The sequence below is a fragment of the Suricata suricatta genome, chromosome 8, assembly GCF_006229205.1.
Source record: "Suricata suricatta isolate VVHF042 chromosome 8, meerkat_22Aug2017_6uvM2_HiC, whole genome shotgun sequence".
Classification (NCBI taxonomy): Eukaryota; Metazoa; Chordata; class Mammalia; order Carnivora; family Herpestidae; genus Suricata; species Suricata suricatta.
In genome coordinates, this window is record NC_043707.1 from 8,716,723 (window position 1) to 8,733,760 (window position 17,038).

The 17,038-nt window shown below is 53.8% G+C and overlaps 1 protein-coding gene and 2 long non-coding RNA genes across 3 annotated transcripts in view; 2 read left to right on the top strand and 1 right to left on the bottom strand.

The window, feature by feature from the left end:
• Positions 1–553: 553 nt before the first annotated feature.
• LOC115300433 lies at positions 554–3,870 on the top strand. Its single transcript, XR_003912647.1, has 2 exons — positions 554–584; positions 3,170–3,870. It is a non-coding gene; the product is annotated as an uncharacterized LOC115300433 (long non-coding RNA).
• A 10,363-nt stretch (positions 3,871–14,233) lies between these two features.
• On the bottom strand, positions 14,234–14,975 carry LOC115298965. The gene is made up of 2 exons (XR_003911912.1): positions 14,817–14,975; positions 14,234–14,652 (listed from the first exon to the last, which is right to left on the bottom strand). It is a non-coding gene; the product is annotated as an uncharacterized LOC115298965 (long non-coding RNA).
• A 1,967-nt stretch (positions 14,976–16,942) lies between these two features.
• The window catches only part of RMI2 (RecQ mediated genome instability 2), a 4,212-nt gene continuing 4,116 nt past the window's right edge, over positions 16,943–17,038 (top strand). Inside the window, exon 1 of the mRNA XM_029948180.1 lies at positions 16,943–17,038. This exon is cut by the window's right edge and continues 222 nt beyond it. Coding sequence (XP_029804040.1) covers positions 16,948–17,038 — 91 coding nt within the window. The 5' untranslated portion in view covers positions 16,943–16,947.

Below are 17,038 nucleotides of genomic sequence, written 5' to 3' on the forward strand. Positions count from 1 at the left end.
ATGGGCATAATAACTATGCCTACCTCCTTATGTTTTTGAGGATTAAAAGAACCAACATCTGATCTGCACTGGGCTTGACACTGAAAAGCTTCCAGTGCTTTCCGGGCCCTGGTCCAAGGCAAAGCTCAAGTCTGAGAAGCTTTGCGGGGGGTGGAGGGGCTGTCACCCCAGGAAGTTCAGGGAAAGGGTGGCTCCAGGCCCTTATCTCTGGAGAAGTGGCTACACAGCCAGGTTTCCTACTCCCAAGGAGCCTCGAGTGCTGCCAACAGCTCTCTGGTTCCGTTTTCAGTTTCTTGGAAAGCTACTCTGGACCCCTCCTGTCAGCCCCCACCCAGGATGTGGGCTCCAGAGGCACCCGGCATCCTGAGCCCCGTCCAAGCAGGGCAGATAAGAAATGCTCCTTATGACTGCCAAGGTCAACATCACACACGCCGGGGGCGGGGCCTCCACCTGGGCGGGGGCGGGGGTGTGGGCGGTGGCCTCCTGCAGCCACGCCCCTAGCCATGCCGGCTGCCCGAGTGCAGGATTTGGCACCGCACTGCTGGGGAACAAACTGGAAACACCCGCAGTCAGGAAGTGGCGAGGTGAATTATGGTACAATCCAACCATAATCCAGTTTTTTTTATGTTTTTATGTTTTATTTTTTTATAGTTTATTACGAAATTGGTTTCCATATAACAACTAATGCTCTTCCCCATAGGTGCCCCCCTCCATGACCATCACCCCGCTTCCCCTTCCCCCCTCCCTCTTCAGCCCTCAGTTCACAACCCGGGTTTTATGTGCCAATAGGGTGACAAAGTACAGGGTGATAAAAGCAAGGGGCACGTCCGGGTGTAGAATATGCTTGCACTTGCCTGAGAGAGAAGACACGACTTATTTCCACATGCTCATTCTCACACTCCGAGCATCTTTTTGAAAAGGCACATGGGAAACTGAGCAGAGCCGTGGCTCCAGGAAGGGGCAGCTGGGCGGCGGGGGCTGGGTGGGAGCAGGCTGTTTTCCAAAAGCCTTTGGATGCTTTGAATTTTCGTTTCAGTCATACGCATGTGTTGCTGTTGCGGGGTTCTTTTCCAAAGGAGGAAAGATGGGGCACCTGGGTGGCTCCATCAGTGAAGCGTCCGGCTTCAGCTCAGGTCATGATCTCACGGTTCGTGGGTTCGAGCCCTGCATCGGGCTCTGTGCTGACAGCTAGCTCAGAGCCTGGAACCTGCTTCAGATTCTGTGTCCCCCTCTTTGTCTCTGCCCCCTCCCCTTCTTGTGCTTTCTCTCTCAGAAGTAAATAAACATTAAAGAGTTTTTCTCAAAGGAGGAAAGAAAAGAAAGAAGCTTGCTTTCTGGAACCAGTGTGTGGGACGGCTCTCTGAGGCTACTTGCTCTCTGAGAGATTTAGTAACATCAGGCAGACTGGGCTCACATCTGGACGGGCCCCCTTTGTAGCACTCTTGGGCAGATCGTCAGACCTCTCCAGGATTTGGTTTCTCCCCTGCCAAATGGCACATTATGGATAAACTATTTGTATGTATATCAACATGGTATTGATACCGATATTGATATTAATATGATAATAACAGTTCCTGGCTCATCATACAGCATGCTTGAGAAAGTGTGGGGGTTCACGACCCCCCCCCAGGGGCTCCCACCCCTATGGGACCTTGAATCCCCTGGGGCTTTGTTCAGTGGAAGGCAGATTCTGACCCACTAGGTAGGTGCTCAAGGGGCCAGCAATTCTGCACTCCCAAAAGCTCCTTGGAGAGGCAGGTGTCTCTACTGTAGCCACCAGCGCTGGAATCTTGATCGCGGCAGTGACTTTCAAGAGTGCGTGTAAAATCTGACTGAGCCTCAGGCTTCAGATGCGCGCCCCGCACTGCCTGTAGGTTATACCCCATGGAAAGGATCACACGCACACCAATGGTTTGGGGTGCCCTATGGCTGAGGAATGAAACGGCATTCAACCACTGAGGACAGTTCCCAGCCCAAGATTGGTCCCAAGAGGCACCTGCGATAGTTCAGGGACCATCCCTGGGCCTGGCCACCCACAGTGCTATCTGTACCCCCTCCCCCACCCTCCTACCAGGTGCCGGAGGACAGAAAGCCTTTTTCAGGAAATGTGTGTGGTCCCTGGATGGGGAGACAAAGCCAGCCACACAGCTTAACCCCCAGGAGGAGGAAGGGGAGCATTTGCACAGGACAGGTTCCAAGAAGTAGGATCTCTGCTTAAAGCACAGCAGAAGGCATTTGGTGGCAGCCACCCTGCCTGTCGGGACACGTTTCCTTGCTCAGCAGCTCCACGGGTGACTCCCAGGGCCTCTGGCACCTGCCTGCTCCCCGCCCTTAGCTGTCCCCCCTAACCCCCATGTCACATGTTGTCTCTGCCTCACTCTTTTCATTCCATCATTTCTTCACGGAGTACCCAGTCCATCGGGGCCGCGGGGCTGAGGGGTGCATTGTGGGCTCTAGAACCGGTGTGCAAGGTCAGAATCGCCTCCTTGCTGACCCGCCTGTGTGACCGTGGGCTGCTACTCAACTTCTCTGTGCCTTGGTCTCCTTGCTGTACATCCCAGCCTCCCCGGGTTGTCTGGGAGGTGAAAGCGGTGTAAATGGAGCCCGGAGAATTCTAACACCTTGTAAGTGCCCCCTGGTCACCAGCTGCACCCACCACCATCCACGGGCCTGCTGTTCAATGTATCCCCCTGGGGCCCACCCCCCACCTTGGCCGGCTCGGGAGCTGACCGCACCCAGCGTCCTGCGCCTCTTCCCCACTGGTCCCAGCCTCTCTGCAGAGCCCAGCAGTTGCATCCGGATTCCCGAGTCCTGTCACTGTGCTCTCCGGAGATGACAGGCAGAGACCAGAAACAGTGGGCCGGTGTTGCCTCTTCTGTGGCTTCTTCTTAGAATTCAGAGATTCCCGGATCAGAGATGAGAAGCCATTCTTCGGATGCAGAAGCTGAGGCTGAGGGGTCTGTGACAGATCAGGCAGGCAGAACCCCAGTCTCTGGAGTGCCATCCGCCACTGGACCCCATGTCCATCCCGCACTGCTGCCTGCGTGTCCCGCCTGGAAATCAAGTGAGGGGCAGGGACCCCAAGTCTCCCCTGTGATGGGCAATGAATCTTCTTCGGACCTGCCCCCGCTTCCCACCCCGCTCCATCCAGCTTCCTCTTCCTTGGCAGGTACAGAGGGACAGAGATGGGTCCCTTGTCCTGAGCCTCGGACAGGCCAGGCTGGCGTTTCAGAGTGGTGGCCAGCGGTGCCTGGAGGCCCCCAAACCTGCAACTCTCCCAGGCTCTGAGGCTCGACACATCTTGGTTCGAATCCTTCCTCTGCCACCCAGCAGCTTTGTGACCTTGGGCTCACGGCATCAGCTCTGGGCCGTGGCATCCTCAGCCCTGAAGTAGGAGTGTTCGCCCTTTGTGGGTCAGGCGACCATAAGTGGCACCTGGGACTTGTGTTATTGTCCCTGGCATCACCCCTGCACTGCTGATGTCTCTGACCCAAGCCTAGCAGTGTTGTGGCCCCCTCTGCCTACGCAAGGTTCTAAAGAAATCCAGGCACCTGGGGATGGGCCCTGTCTCCCGAAACTCCCTGTTCCTGATTGCTCGCCAAGGGCAGCTCAGGGAGATTTCCATGGAAGCCAAGTGCTATTTCTGTGGGGCTGGCACTCCCAGTGGGGCCCGAGAGCCAGCTTCTACTGCCACCTCGGTTCCCAGGGGACCGTCAGGGAGCCACGGTTTACCCACCTTTGACGGGGCCAGTGACCTCCCATCTTCAAGCACCGGTTCGCTGATTTTAGGGTCTCAAGGATCAGCAGACTTGACTGGAAAAGTTAACAACCAATGTTAAAAACTCACCAAGTACAGTTTTGAACAAAGCAGTTAATATCTCCCGTTTTCCTCCCTTCCTAAAAGGAATGTGCACACGCCGGCGGAAACTCGTCCAGTGAAAGCTGGTCCCTAAATAGAATAATTACAGGAATCGGCCAGCACCTCCACAGCGTTGGGTATGAACTCGATGAGGGTATATGAACTTGATGGTGGGTCCCAGAGTGACCGGCCAGACTCGATCACCTCCTCCTTTTCCAACTGGGAAGTGGATGCCTGGGGACACCCGCTGATGAGGTGGCAGATCCCGGTACAGCCCAGGGCGGCTGGCTCTCCATCTGCACTTCACATCCCTAGGTCAGGGGTCCTTGAGCTTGAGCATCCGGTAGCCCTGCCTGCAGCTTCCGAAGCTCTGGGGCCGGGGAGGGTGCCAAGGAATGTGCATTCCTAGCAAGTCCGGAGGTGACGCTGATGCTGTCGGCCTGGGGACCACCCTCAGAGAGCCACTGCTGTTTATCATACTGTCCTTCAGGGTTAGCGTTAGCTTTATGAAGCACCTACACACTTGTCCTGCTTTAAGCTTTTTGCTTTGAAGCCATTGTTGGGGGTCAGACTTAGTCTGGGACCCTCACCCGGTGCTGGGATACCAGGTGAGGGGCCGTCCCCGACCCCACACTGAGAGCCAGTGTTCTCATCTGACAAGCGGGGCAGTCGTGACATTGTCCACCCCCCCCGGGGTGGGGGCAGTGAAAAGGGGAACCCAGGGAGACGCTGGGTGAAGAATCCTTTGGGACGTTGCCAGACGCTCTCGGGGAACAAACTGTGCCACCCGAAAATGTGTCTCTTTGGCATGTAGATTATCTTAGGTTAATTATTTTTAAGAAACAGAGGGCTCTGGGAGCGCCCGGGTGGCTCAGTTGGTTGGGTGTCCGACCTCAGCTCAGGCTATGATCTTTTTTTTTTTAATTTTTTTTTTATGGTTTTTATTTTATTTTTGAGAGACAGAGACAGCACGAGCAGGGGAGGGTCAGAGAGAAGAGGGAGACACAGAATCTGAAGCAGGCTCCAGGCTCTTGAGTTAGCTGTCAGCCCAGAGCCTGACGTGGAACTCGAACCCACGAACCGTGAGATCTTGACCTGAGTTGAAGCCGGACACTTAACCGACTGAGCCACCCAGGCACCCCCAGGCTATGATCCTGAGGCGTGAGTTCGAGACCCGCGTCAGGCTCTGTGCTGACAGCCCGGAACCTGGAGCCTGCTTTGGACTCTGGGTCTTCGTCTCTCTCTACCCCTCCCATGCTCGTGCTCTGTCTCTTTCCCTCTCTGAAAAATAAACACAAGTAAAAAAGAAAAAAAAAAAAGGAAACAGAGGGCTCAGGAAGAACCTGTGACCATCCCCCTTAATGCGTGAAAATATTTACACACAGGCCCTGCTGTGGGAATGGAGCTGTCCCCGCAGAGCTACAGCATAACATGATGACCTAGGTGTAACAGACAGGGAGCTAGATGGCAAAGGCTGTGGTTAAAATTCTTCTCTGTGCCCCCCTGCTTCTGAGTGTCCTAGCAGACATTTGCTTACCAAACATTTACTCTTTTTCTCTTCCTGTGAATTGTCTCCCAGACCCCTAGCCCTTTGCCTCAGCTCTAGATGTCATAGAAATCTGACTGCTATGGGCCACCTATTCTTGTGGGCCCCTTGCTGATTTTCTCCTGTTGGTCTGTTTCATGTCAATTTAATTTTTAGAGCAGCCAAAAGAACCTTAAGGGGAAGAGGAAAATGTTTCTTCCCCCACACCTCCCTCAGACAATAGTTAGCATGCACTGAGCAAAGTATGCTAGACATGATTTTATGTATTTATTTATCAGACACTTATTGAGAGTTTTCTAGATTCCAGGCAGGCATCGTTCTGAGGCTTTACACGTATCAACTTATTGAATTTCCATTAGGAGGCAAAGTCTGTCTTATCCTCATTTTATGGGTGAAGAAACCAAGGCACAGAGAAGGTAGGCCACTTTCTTGAGGTCCCACAGCAAATAAGAGGTAAGGTCAGGGTTCCAAGCCAGGCAGAGAGGCTCTAAAATCTGTCTCTTGTCTCAACCCTGGTCAGGTTAATGATATCTCAGTTAAGAGCTGGGCTGGGGAAGGGCTCTGCCTCGCACTGCCGCTGGCTCATCAAGGATAGTTGGTTGAATCATATCCCCCAAAGACATAGGTTCACATCCAAACCTGCAGAATCTATGAATTGGATCTTATTTGGGAATAAAAGGTCTTTGCAGGTATAATTAAGGATCTTTCAATGAGAACATCTAGATTTAGGGTGGGCACCCACGCCAGTGACATGTGTCCTTAGAAGGGCAGGAGATTGCGACACACAGACCCTTGGGACGGAGGCCGGGTGAAGGTGGAGGCCGAGATTGGAATCACGCAGCCACAAAGCCAGAAGCTGGAAGAGGGAGGGAAGGCGTGGACCCCAGAGCCTCCAGAGGAGTACGGTCCTGCTGGTACCTTGACTGTGGACTTCTGGCCCACAGAACTGTGAGAGAAGCAATTGCTATTGTTTTAGGTCACCTAGTTCATGGAAATTAGTTACAGCGCCCCTAGAGTCCCTACATACTGGGTGACCCCAGGCCAGTCCTCTCCTTTTCAGCCCCCTCCATGCGTCTGCCAGGCGTCCCTGCTCCCTGGCCCCTGACACCAGCTGGCCAAGGACGCTTCCAGGACTCATGGGGCATGGTGGGCTAGAGAGACCCCCTGGAGACAGCCCTGGGTGGGCCCCGGCAGGTCTGTGCCTCTCTGTACAGACATGCTGGGGGGCTGGGTCAGGAGACCTGTGCACCTTGGTGACCTGGACAAGAGGCCTTTCCCTTTGGGGTCTCAGTTTCCTCTTCTGTAAGGTGAGAGACCTCTTGCCTCCGGGGGAGTGTGAGCATTCACAGGCCTCCACCTCTAGACACAGAAGGCCCTCAGTCTGTCGTGAATGTTTTCAGTCCTTTAACAGGCTTTTCCTGAGCACGTACTTTGTGCTCGGCTGGCCACGAGCCCCCAATGAAGGAAGCAGGTTGTTTTGTTTTTCATCGTGAGCATCTCTGCTTTGGTAATGATGGAGCCTGAGGTCCAGCAGGGCTAACTAACGCCTTGATGGAAGGCACCCAGCTGGCAGTGATTCGGCAGCACCCCTGCCCCGTCTCCCCCCGGTCTTCCAAGCAGCTGGGATTGCTGGGTGGGAGGCTTACTGGTGGGTCAGGAGGTCAGAGTTTGCCACTGGGGATGCGGGTGGTCTGTAGGGAGACGGGCGTGTGTGCCTTGGCACGTGCACGCCCTTGGCATCTGTACGTGCCTGTACGCACGTGTGTGCCTGTGTGCATGCATGTCCCTCTGTGTGCACACGTGTGTATATGTGAGTTTTGCTTTCATATTTGCTGCTGCTCCGAGGTCCTGATTCCTGTAAACCTCATGGTCTAGTTTCCAGCAGACACAGCAGAGGTACTGTGACCTAGGCTTGGCCTGACCTGTGGCTTCCTCTTCTGGCTCCCCTGGCTGCAGGGTGTGGAGGGATGTAAATGAGGGCGGGCGTGTGGCCCCAAGCGTCCGCTGCAGGCCCCACTGGCCGTGGCACCTGTGGTGTGAGGCGCGCCCTAGCCAGGGCTTCTTGGGGACCCGTCTCAGGGTCCCCGCCGGCCAGAGAAAGACCAACGAAGGAGCCCACCCACACATAGCCTATCCAGCCGTGTGGGCCCTGGACTCAGTTTCCCCCCCTGTAAAAGCAGGATAGGACGTCCTCTGTGCAGGGGCGTGGGGCGCACACGTGCAGTCATTCATGCATTCGTCAGGTGACACTCTGGAGACTCAAATGAAATGATCCTCCTGGCAGTCGGCAGCCTTTTCACACCCCCGTGCGCGCTTCCCCCGCTTAATACAGGGGTCCGAGCGCAGAAATAGCAAAGAGCAGTAGCCTCTGGGGAAACATCTTCTGACCACTGGTGACACTTCTCCTGTTACAGGAGCCAAATGAGTGAGTGCTCCCTCTTTAAACTTACAGCCACCCAACTGTGGTAGCGCCCTGTGTCTTCAAGCCCATTTTGCAGAGGTAGAGACTGAGGCCTGTCAAAGAACTTGCTCAGGAGCCTGTGCGAGGAGGTGGTCAAGGTGGGATTCAAATCAAGGAGGCAGTGCATTTAGAGCCGCTGCCCTCCCCAGCCCCTCAGAGGTGGGGGGCGGGGGGCTCCTTCTCAGCCCAAGGGAGAAAGGGCCCTCTGACAGGAGGGACCGAGCAGCAAAGATGTGGAGATGGAGACAGAGATGGTAAGTCAGGGGACAGAGCGGGAAGGGCTCTGTGCCTCGGGGGACAGCATGAGGTCAGGATGGAGAGAGGAGGGCACGGAGAGGCAGGAGCGCAGGGCACTCTGGGCCTCGCTTTGGGGGCGCTGGGGGTTACAGGGAGAAGGAGGGACAGTCAGTTCCTGCAGGGGGACCTTGCTCAAACCGTCTGTGTCTCAGACGGGGCACCTGCCTAAACCCAGATGCTCATGCCCCCCAAAGTGTCATCCTTGACTCCTTCCTTTGTTAACCTATCAGACCATGACTGGGGGGTCTGGGGACATGAAACCAGCCACTCCTCTGCACTCCCCTGATGCCACCTTGCTCCAAGCGTCAGACACCTCCAGTTACTGCAATGACAGCCTCCTGGCTGTTCCTGCCTCCCTGCCCCCACGGTCCATTTTCCACACCGCAGCCAGGAGCCACTCCCCCCCAACCCTAGAGAATCCCTGTTGCATTTAGAACAAATATGAGTCCCCCCCCCCCCACCTCTGGACAGTCTCCCCACCCTGCCCCCTCCCCCTCACTCACTACACCCAACCCTGGGCTATCTGGTCCTGAGACAGTCGTTCGGACCTCAGGGCCTTTGCATGTGCTGCTCCGTCTGCCTGCAGTGCTCTTCCCTGATCACTCATCATTCAAGTCTCCAACTAAGCTCTGGCAGCGGGCAGAGCCTTTCCAGGTAGAGGTCTTCTGTCCCCGCTCTTGGTTGATCTCCTTCACGCGCATACCCATCACCCGAACCGGCCTCTCTTTCCTCCTCCTCACTCTCATCTACCTACAAACTTCAAAAAAAATCACAGCCCTTGTCTATTTCGTTTACTACCTCATTCCGGCGTCTGGCCAGAGCAGGTATTCAGTGATTGCTTGGTGAGAGAAGAAATGACTAAAGGGATCAGACTCAGTCTTTCTCGGTGCAATGGGGCCACACCACATCTCCCTGGCCGGGGGTGGTACAGCGCCAAGGTGACCCTTGTACACAAGCAGGGTCCTTCTCCCCTTGTCCGAGGGGTCCCCTCAGCAGGTGCCTGGGTAGAAATCTCTCCCTGTCAGCTCCCCGGCTGGCCCTGCTGGCCCCCTGCGGCCAGCCCACTGTGCACCCGTCCCCGGGGATGGCTGGATGGGGGTGGGGGACACGATGGCACCTGGCGCCCACCCGGGGCTCACACAGACCTGTCTCGGGCCCACCTGTAGCCCCCGAATACAGCCGTTTTTAAGAGTCTGTCAGGGTTGACTCATACTTCCTTTGTTCCCAGCTGGACTCACTCAGGGGTGTCGCTGTTTTGCAAAGCTGAAGTCTGAGTCCCTCAGAGGTGAGCGCCCGCGCAGGGGTGCTGCACGCCTCGGTGAGCTATAATGAGGGTCATGGCCCCCCAGAAAACCACAGTCCCAGCACTGTTGGGAAACTACCCCTTTCTGACAGTTGAGGCATTCAGGTTGGGAGACACTGCTTTGAGGCTTTGGCAGGGTGCGGGTGGGGGGAGGAGGGAGGTCATCCTGTCCACCCCTCTGCCCCCCAGCCTAAACCCAAGCACTTGCTGCCCTTGGGGGACCATCTTGGCTTTGGGCAAGTCCCTGGACTTACTGTGAAGCCTGGTTCTCCCACGTAGATGTAGGGCATAGTTATCCCTGGATATGGTCTTGTTTTCTGGTTTGAGCTTTTTCCCCCCTCCTCCTTTTTAAAATAGAGGTGAAAGGAATATAAAATCAACCATTTCAAAATGTACGATTCAGGGGCACCTGGGTGGCTGAGTCGGTAAAGCAGCTGACTCTTGATTTTGGCTCAGCTCACGATCCCAGGGCCGTGCGATTGAGCCCCGTGTGGGGCTCCGAGCTGAGCATGGAGGTCTGCGTGAGATTCTGTCTCTGTCTCCCCCTCTCTCTGTCCCTCTCCCACGCTCACACTCTCTCTTTCAAATAAAAACCAAAACACAAAGTGTCCAATCCGGCGGCATTTGGCACACTCACCCTATGGTACAACCATCCTCTCAGCCTATTTCCAGAATGTTTCCATCAGCCCAAAAGGAGGCATGTACCCGTTTAGCAGTCACTCCCCACCCCTTCCTCCCCCTCCCTCCCCTCCCCCTCTTCCCATAGGGGAAGAAGAGAAAAGGAAGTGCTGTCTCCTGGCTGGGCCAGAGGCCATCCCGGAGGAGGCAGCCAGGAGCCACCTCAGGGCTGGGATGCTGCTCTGGGTGTATGTGTATGTGTGCGTGCGCGTGTGCATGTGCGTGTGTGCCTGTGTGTGTGTGTGTGTGTACGGTTCTAGGAATCATAACACAGGTCGATATTTGTGTAATGACCGCCACCACACCCAGAACACAAAATAATTCCATCATCCCAAAAAGTCCCCGCCTGCAGCCCCTTTCCATTAGCCCTCTCTGCGCCCCCTTCGACCCAGCCCATGGCAACCACTGATCTGTTTTCTGTCCCCCTCATTTTAGCCATTCGGGAACGTCACAGAGGTGGAATCCCACAGGCTGAGAACTTCTGGGTCCCCGTTCCTTTGTGCCCAACAGAACGTAGCTGCCGTTTATCCAAGCTGCGGTGTCTACCCGATGTCTATTCCTTTTTCTTGCTGAGTGCTATTTCAAGGTGTGGAGATGCCACCCTTTGCTTCTCCATTTCCCTGCTGAATGACATCTGGCTTGTCTCCAGTCTGGGGCGATCACGGACGGACGGACTGCTGTAAACGGCTGTGCTTTCGGCGTGCGCCTAAGTCTTCATTTCTGTAGGGTGGGTGCCCAGGGGTGGGAGTGCTGGGTTAGGTACGGTGAGCAGAGGTGATCCTGCTCCTGGGTGAGTCAAACCTCTGTGGGCCTCAGTCTCCTGCATCGGTAAAATGCGTATACCCACAGTATTGTGGAGGCTCTTGCAGGGATGAAAGGAGGTGATGTGTGCAAGGCATAGAGTAAGGGCTCCATGACTGTTGCCTCTCACTCTTTATTTTTTGGGGGGAGGTGGTCCATCTGTGTCTTTGGCCGTGTCTTTCTCTGCAGTGAGGGGCTCTCCAGCTACAAGTGGCGTGAGAGGTAAGGACTTCCTTGGGGATCAGAGGATTTCCCTACAGGGGCCAGAGGTTGAAGTCCTGCAGAATCTGTCCTAAGTCTGGCTGCAGACAGAGGTCGTGTATGCAGGGAAGCCATTGCAGCAGGAATCCCACAGAGAGTGTGACACGAGGCTTTTCTTTCCAGGAAGCAACTTTGTTCCTGCCGGCACCGCTCAGTTGGGTTCATACCCGAAGAACTGAGCCCCGAACCCCACGTGGCGTGTTTTTTGTTTATATACTTTTTGCTTCTTTGTCTCCCACATATGGTAACCCACCAACATGCCGTCTGATGAAGCGCTCTCATGTTGCAAGTTCGTGAGCATGCTGTCACATACGCCAAATAGGAAGGTTGCCTCAAGATGTTCTTTTTTTTTTTTCTTTGCTTAGGGAGGGGACCCCACCACACCATAAGTTAGGATGACCCAGCCCCTAAATTGCACAGAAAGGGAAACTGAAGCTCAGAGGACAGTCTTGCCCAAGGCCGTCCAGCCAGGCGGTGGGAGAGCAAGACCCGGACTCAGGGCCTCTGACTCCCCAGCCCTGTGTCTGCCATCTTGGTTCCAGTGGCCAGCGTGTGGTGCGTGAGTGTGTGACAGCAATGTACCAGTTACACGCATAGACGCTGGAGCCTGCCTTCCAGGGCCTCCTGTGCGTTCGAGTACCTTCTTTGACCCCTCTGGTCTCTATAATGGGCACAGTGATCTTGTCTACCAGATACGGCCATCAGGGGGCTTGAAGGAGATGAAGTGTGCAAAGGCTTGCAATGGTGCCAGGCACACAGTAAGTGCTTAATAAAAACTGACTGTTTTTTCTTTTTAAAAGTTTAAGATTTTAGGATGAGTCACCTGCTCCACCAACTGAGCCACCCAGGTGCCCCAAGAGCTAACTTTCTTAAGGAAGGAATTAATGACAGGAAGCTGGCAGGGCTGCAAACAGACTTTGGGGCATTCACAGGTCTGCCAGAGACAGCATGGATCTCCTTCTCCGTGGCTTGTGATGTATTGAAGAGTCAAGGAAAATGTGGATTTGTTGAACCCAGGGCCGTGCAGCCGGCAGCTTGGGGGCCCTCCACTCCTCAGAGCTGCTCCAACATGGTAGCCACGAGCCACCTGAGGCAACTGAGCACTTGGACTGTGACTTGTGTGCTGGGAGGGGCTGTCAGTGTCCACAGCACACTGAATTTCCAATTTCGAAGATGCGGTCTGTGCAAAGGTCCTGAGGTGACAGGGTGCCTGGTGTGTCTGAGGCACCACGGGGAGGCATGGGGGGTTGTAATGGAGGAAGTGAGGGGGAGACAGTAGAGATGGAGGCAGAGAGGTGATCTAGTGGCGTCTCTTTCTATGTCTGTCCGCCTAGTGGTTGTCGTTCCTTTCGGGCAGGGGTCCGGTCTTCCTTGTAAGTCTCTACAGCCCCCGTGTCAGCACGGAGCCTACCATGCTTGTAGAAGCTGTCAGCACAGAGCCGGACACAGGACTCGAACTCATGAACTGTGAGATCATGACCTGACCAGAAGTTACACGCCTAACTGCTTAACTGGTTGAGCCACCCAGGTGCCCCCAAGATTTGTTTGACAGAACTGTTTTTTGTTTGTTTTTTTTGTTTGTTTGTTTTAAAGCCCCAGGGAATTCCTCCCTGGATGACCCAGGATAGTGGGTAAGAGTGTCCCTCATATGGGGGCCTGATTATTAAGGTAACCGAGAGGGACCTTTTGTTCCACGTAGGGATCAGAATCCCTGGATCCACCTCTGACTAGCTGTGTGACCTTGGTGGGGGGCAGGGGGAGTCACAGCACCTCTCCAAGCCTCAGTTTCTTCATCTGTAAAATGAACTTCGTAGTGTAAGGACACAAGTCTAAACCAACAGACGCCATGACAGGCTTTAAGTTTCCCCTCTGATCTAGAAGGCCTAGGTTTCAGTTCCCCGAAACTAACAGGCAGTTACACATTGCCTAGAGCAAGAGAGACCACCCTCGCAACACCCAATCAGGGAAGGCCGGCTACCACTCTCCACATTCCTAAGGGTCAGGCCTGCAGATGGGAACTTTAGATAGGACCCTGTTACCTAATGTTAAAGTTAACCCGATGGTCAGTCGCCAAAGAAGACCCTAGGCTCGCCCTGTAATTGGTTGATTTTAAAGGTACTCTGCATGTTGTAATTGGCTCCCGCCAAAAGTAACGAACACCCTGGACAATGTGCATGGTTAGAGTTACTGCCAATGCTGTCATACAATGATGATTGGATGTCACCATTTCCTGTAACTCCCCCCCCAAACCCCATAAAAACCCTGCTCAGCCCTTGCTCGGGGCTCTCAGCACGGATCCACTGCGCTCGTGAAGTCTGTGAGCCTGGGCCGAGCCCGTAATAAAGCCCTTTGCCTTTGCCTGCGTGCCTCGGTCCCCCTGGTGGTCTCTGGTCATTGAGGATATTGCGACTTGGGCATTACATCAGCACTGTGAGGAGTAATTGAGACTCTGCCCACGAAGGACCCGGCAGGGTGCTTAGCACCTAGGACATGCGCAGCTAATGACAACTATGGCTGTTTTGAAGATGTTACTGTGTGGACATCCTTCCAGAATAAACTTTTCTTCTTGGGGCCGGAGGGTTCATTCTTTGTTCCCAGCAACCGGAAGCATTTCAGCCAGATCTGCCTGAGAACTGGTGAATGAGTAGGTTGAATGTGAGGTCAAGGCTTGGAACTCCCCTTGTCTTACCTTTGTCCTCAGGTGGCAGGAAATTCCCTTCCAAGGGTCTTTGATCTTGCTAGGAAGCTGAAGGCGCAGAGGCGGGGTTGCTCCAGGCCCAGGGGAGGGTAGGGGGCAGAGAGGGAGATAAATTCCACAGAAGGAGGACTCACCCGGCATGTGTTAACAGACCCCAGTCTGCCTGCTCACGACGGTAATTTAAGACACGGCTTTTGCAACCCCGGGAGCTAGTGAAACGCTGCAGCCCCTTAGCTTGCATTTTTCAAGAGGATCCAAAGAGGTGCACGTTCATTACCACGCCGGCCACCCGGATACTAGGAGAAGCACTTGCATTATAGAGACCAAGGTTGCAGACTGCCCACGGGCCAGAGTCCCCCACAGACAGCTTTTATTTGTCTGTTTGTTTTGCATAGAATACGCTGCCACCATGTTTATTTAACATGTGGCGATCATACATCACGATATCTCAGGAAATCAAATCCAGCAACAGTGGGCCCACATGCCTGCGTGGCAGCCACGGGCTGAGTTTGACACACGGAGGCCAGTTTTTCACTGCTCTACCAGGTTCCCTGCCTGGCATCTGAGTGCAGGTCCCCGGCACAGCTGCTGCGATGGGCACAGATTCAAGGACTCATGAGTCAAGACAGAGTGCAGTGAGTATTGTAGATTCGAGACAGTCGCTCTTCTGGGGCGGGGAGCAGGGGGACATCGGCAATGTCTGAAACCACTTCCAGTTGTCACAGCTACAGGAGGGGACCACTGGCCTCTAGGGGGGTGGAGGACAGGGATGCTGTCCCCCGTCCTACAGTGCACATAGGACAGCCTCCACAATACACAGTTACCCAGCCCCACATGTCAAAAGGCACCCCGGAATAGGGGCGTCTGCAAACCGATCACGAGGGGAGAAATTGACTTGAAACATTAGCTCACCCATGTCCCCCGGAAGAAAAGTGGTTTGATGGTGGTGGCACTTGGTGACGGGGCCAGGTTTCAACTGGGAGAGTTGGGGGGAACCTCTGTGCAAGGACAGCACAAGCAAAGGTGAGGAGGCGTCTTGGATGGGGGAGGACAGTGGGAAGGACCGCATGATGACACGAGTGGTCCAAGAGCATGAAGTCCGGTATCGGATGGACTTGGGATTTGAATCCTGGCTCTACCTCTCACAGGCCTGTCAATGGCCTGACCCTCCTTTTGGTCTCCTGAAAAATGAGGGTAAGAAATGATGTTATGTGGGTACAGCGTCGTCTATGCCCAGTCTGCATCCCAGCCATTCTGAAACACTGGTGGTTTACTCAGTGCTTCCTGCTCTCTGTCTCCTCCCTGGGCCCTGCAGGTGCAGTGCCCTGTCCCTGGGGCCCTCTCCCTTTACCCCAGCTCCCTTCCCCGTCACTTCTCTGGCCTTCAGGTGCCCAGGGGAAGCCAGACATGAAGGGCTGGATTCTCTATTGGTTAATGTGCCTGCTCCCCTCTTAACCCAGGAGCTTGGTTCTATGACAGCTCAGACTTGAGGGGTTAGAGGCCAGGATCCCACAGAGGCTACAGCCAGAGAGGCCATGGGCAAGCCACATAGCTTTCATGAGCCTGTTTGCTTATCTGTCTAGAACACAGTCTTCACAGGGTGTGGGAGTCCATAGGACACTCCCTGCAAAGCTCTTTAGGATGGGGCCTGGCTCAGGACATCTTAACTGCTTTTAGAAACATTAAGCTCTTGTTGAATACCCACTGTGTGCTCTTTGTATACAGTACCCTCTGTGCTTCAGGAGGCCGTGGGAGTACAAAGTTTCCTAAGGACTGGTCTTGACTTTAAGGATTTGCCTGGTTAAGGATTTGTGGATTTTGCTGACTGTGGATTTTGCTGACATACACTTTTTAGGGAGGAGTTCCACTTCTAAGAATTTATCTGAAACGTGTGCAAAGATTCAGCTCTACCTAGGTTCACAGTGGTGAATTTACAAAATGAAAAATTGGAAATGGTCTTCATGTCCAACTCCAGGATACTGGTGAAACAGGGGATCTGACAAATGAAGCCGTATAAAGTCATTTGAGATGAAGCAGAGATTTCTTGCTATGGGGAAATGTTATTATTAGGTGAAAAAATACATGAAACATTATTTGTATATCATACATATAGACAGTAATACACCCAAAAGTTAACAGTGGATATCTACAAGTGATATTTACCATTTTATGTATTTATTTAGTCTTTATTTATTTATTTTTTATTTTGAGAGACAGAGACAGAGAGTGAGTGGGGGAGGGGCAGAAAGAGAGGAAGACAGATAATCAGAAGCAGGCTCCAGGCTCTGAGCTGTCAAAACAGAGCTGGATGTGGGGCTCAAACACACGGACTGTGAGATCATGACCTGAGCCGAAGTCGGACACTTAAACGACTAAGCCACCCCAGGTGCACTATTTTTTTTCTATTATTCCAAATTTCCTTCTCTAAATTTTCTACAATGAACGTTCATTTATTCTGTAAAAAAAATAAATAACCGGTTTAAGTTTTACATTATTTTATTATTAAAATATAAGAAAAATAGTAATAAAAGTGTCCGTTTCACCAGCTGTTCCTGTCTCTCTTCCCAGCCTTCTCTCGTGATTCGATTCATCACTCCCAATAAACATGAGCTCATCATGTTACTATTCCTTCCAATATTTACTAGTATTGATTAACCTCAGAGTCATCCACCATGCAAGGCGATGTAAAGATGAATAAACTCACATTCTCAGGTGATTTGCATGGACACCAAGTTTTGAGATGGGTTGAAACAAGTTGTTCACCTCCCTCCATGTGTTTATTCTCTTGTGATTCGCTTCATCCACCTACCCACTCACCCATTCATCAACCCACCCGCTTGGGAACGTTTAGGAACGGTTAGTTACTTGATGTACGCATGCGCACTTCTGGCGGCCGGTGGAGGCCGCTGGAGGCCGCTGGGCTGGGGAGCCCCGCCTCCCGACGCTTAGGATTGCTCCGTTCCGCCAAAACGCCCCTGATTGGTGGCCACGGCCCCGGCCCCGCTGCCTATCAAAGTTGGCGGGAAAGCGGAGGTGGGGCAGCATGGCGGCGGCGGCTGCTGCAGGGGCGGCCGACTCTTTCGCCGGCGGCGGCCCAGCGGCCGTGCGGCTGCCGCGGTCGCCGCCGCTCAAGG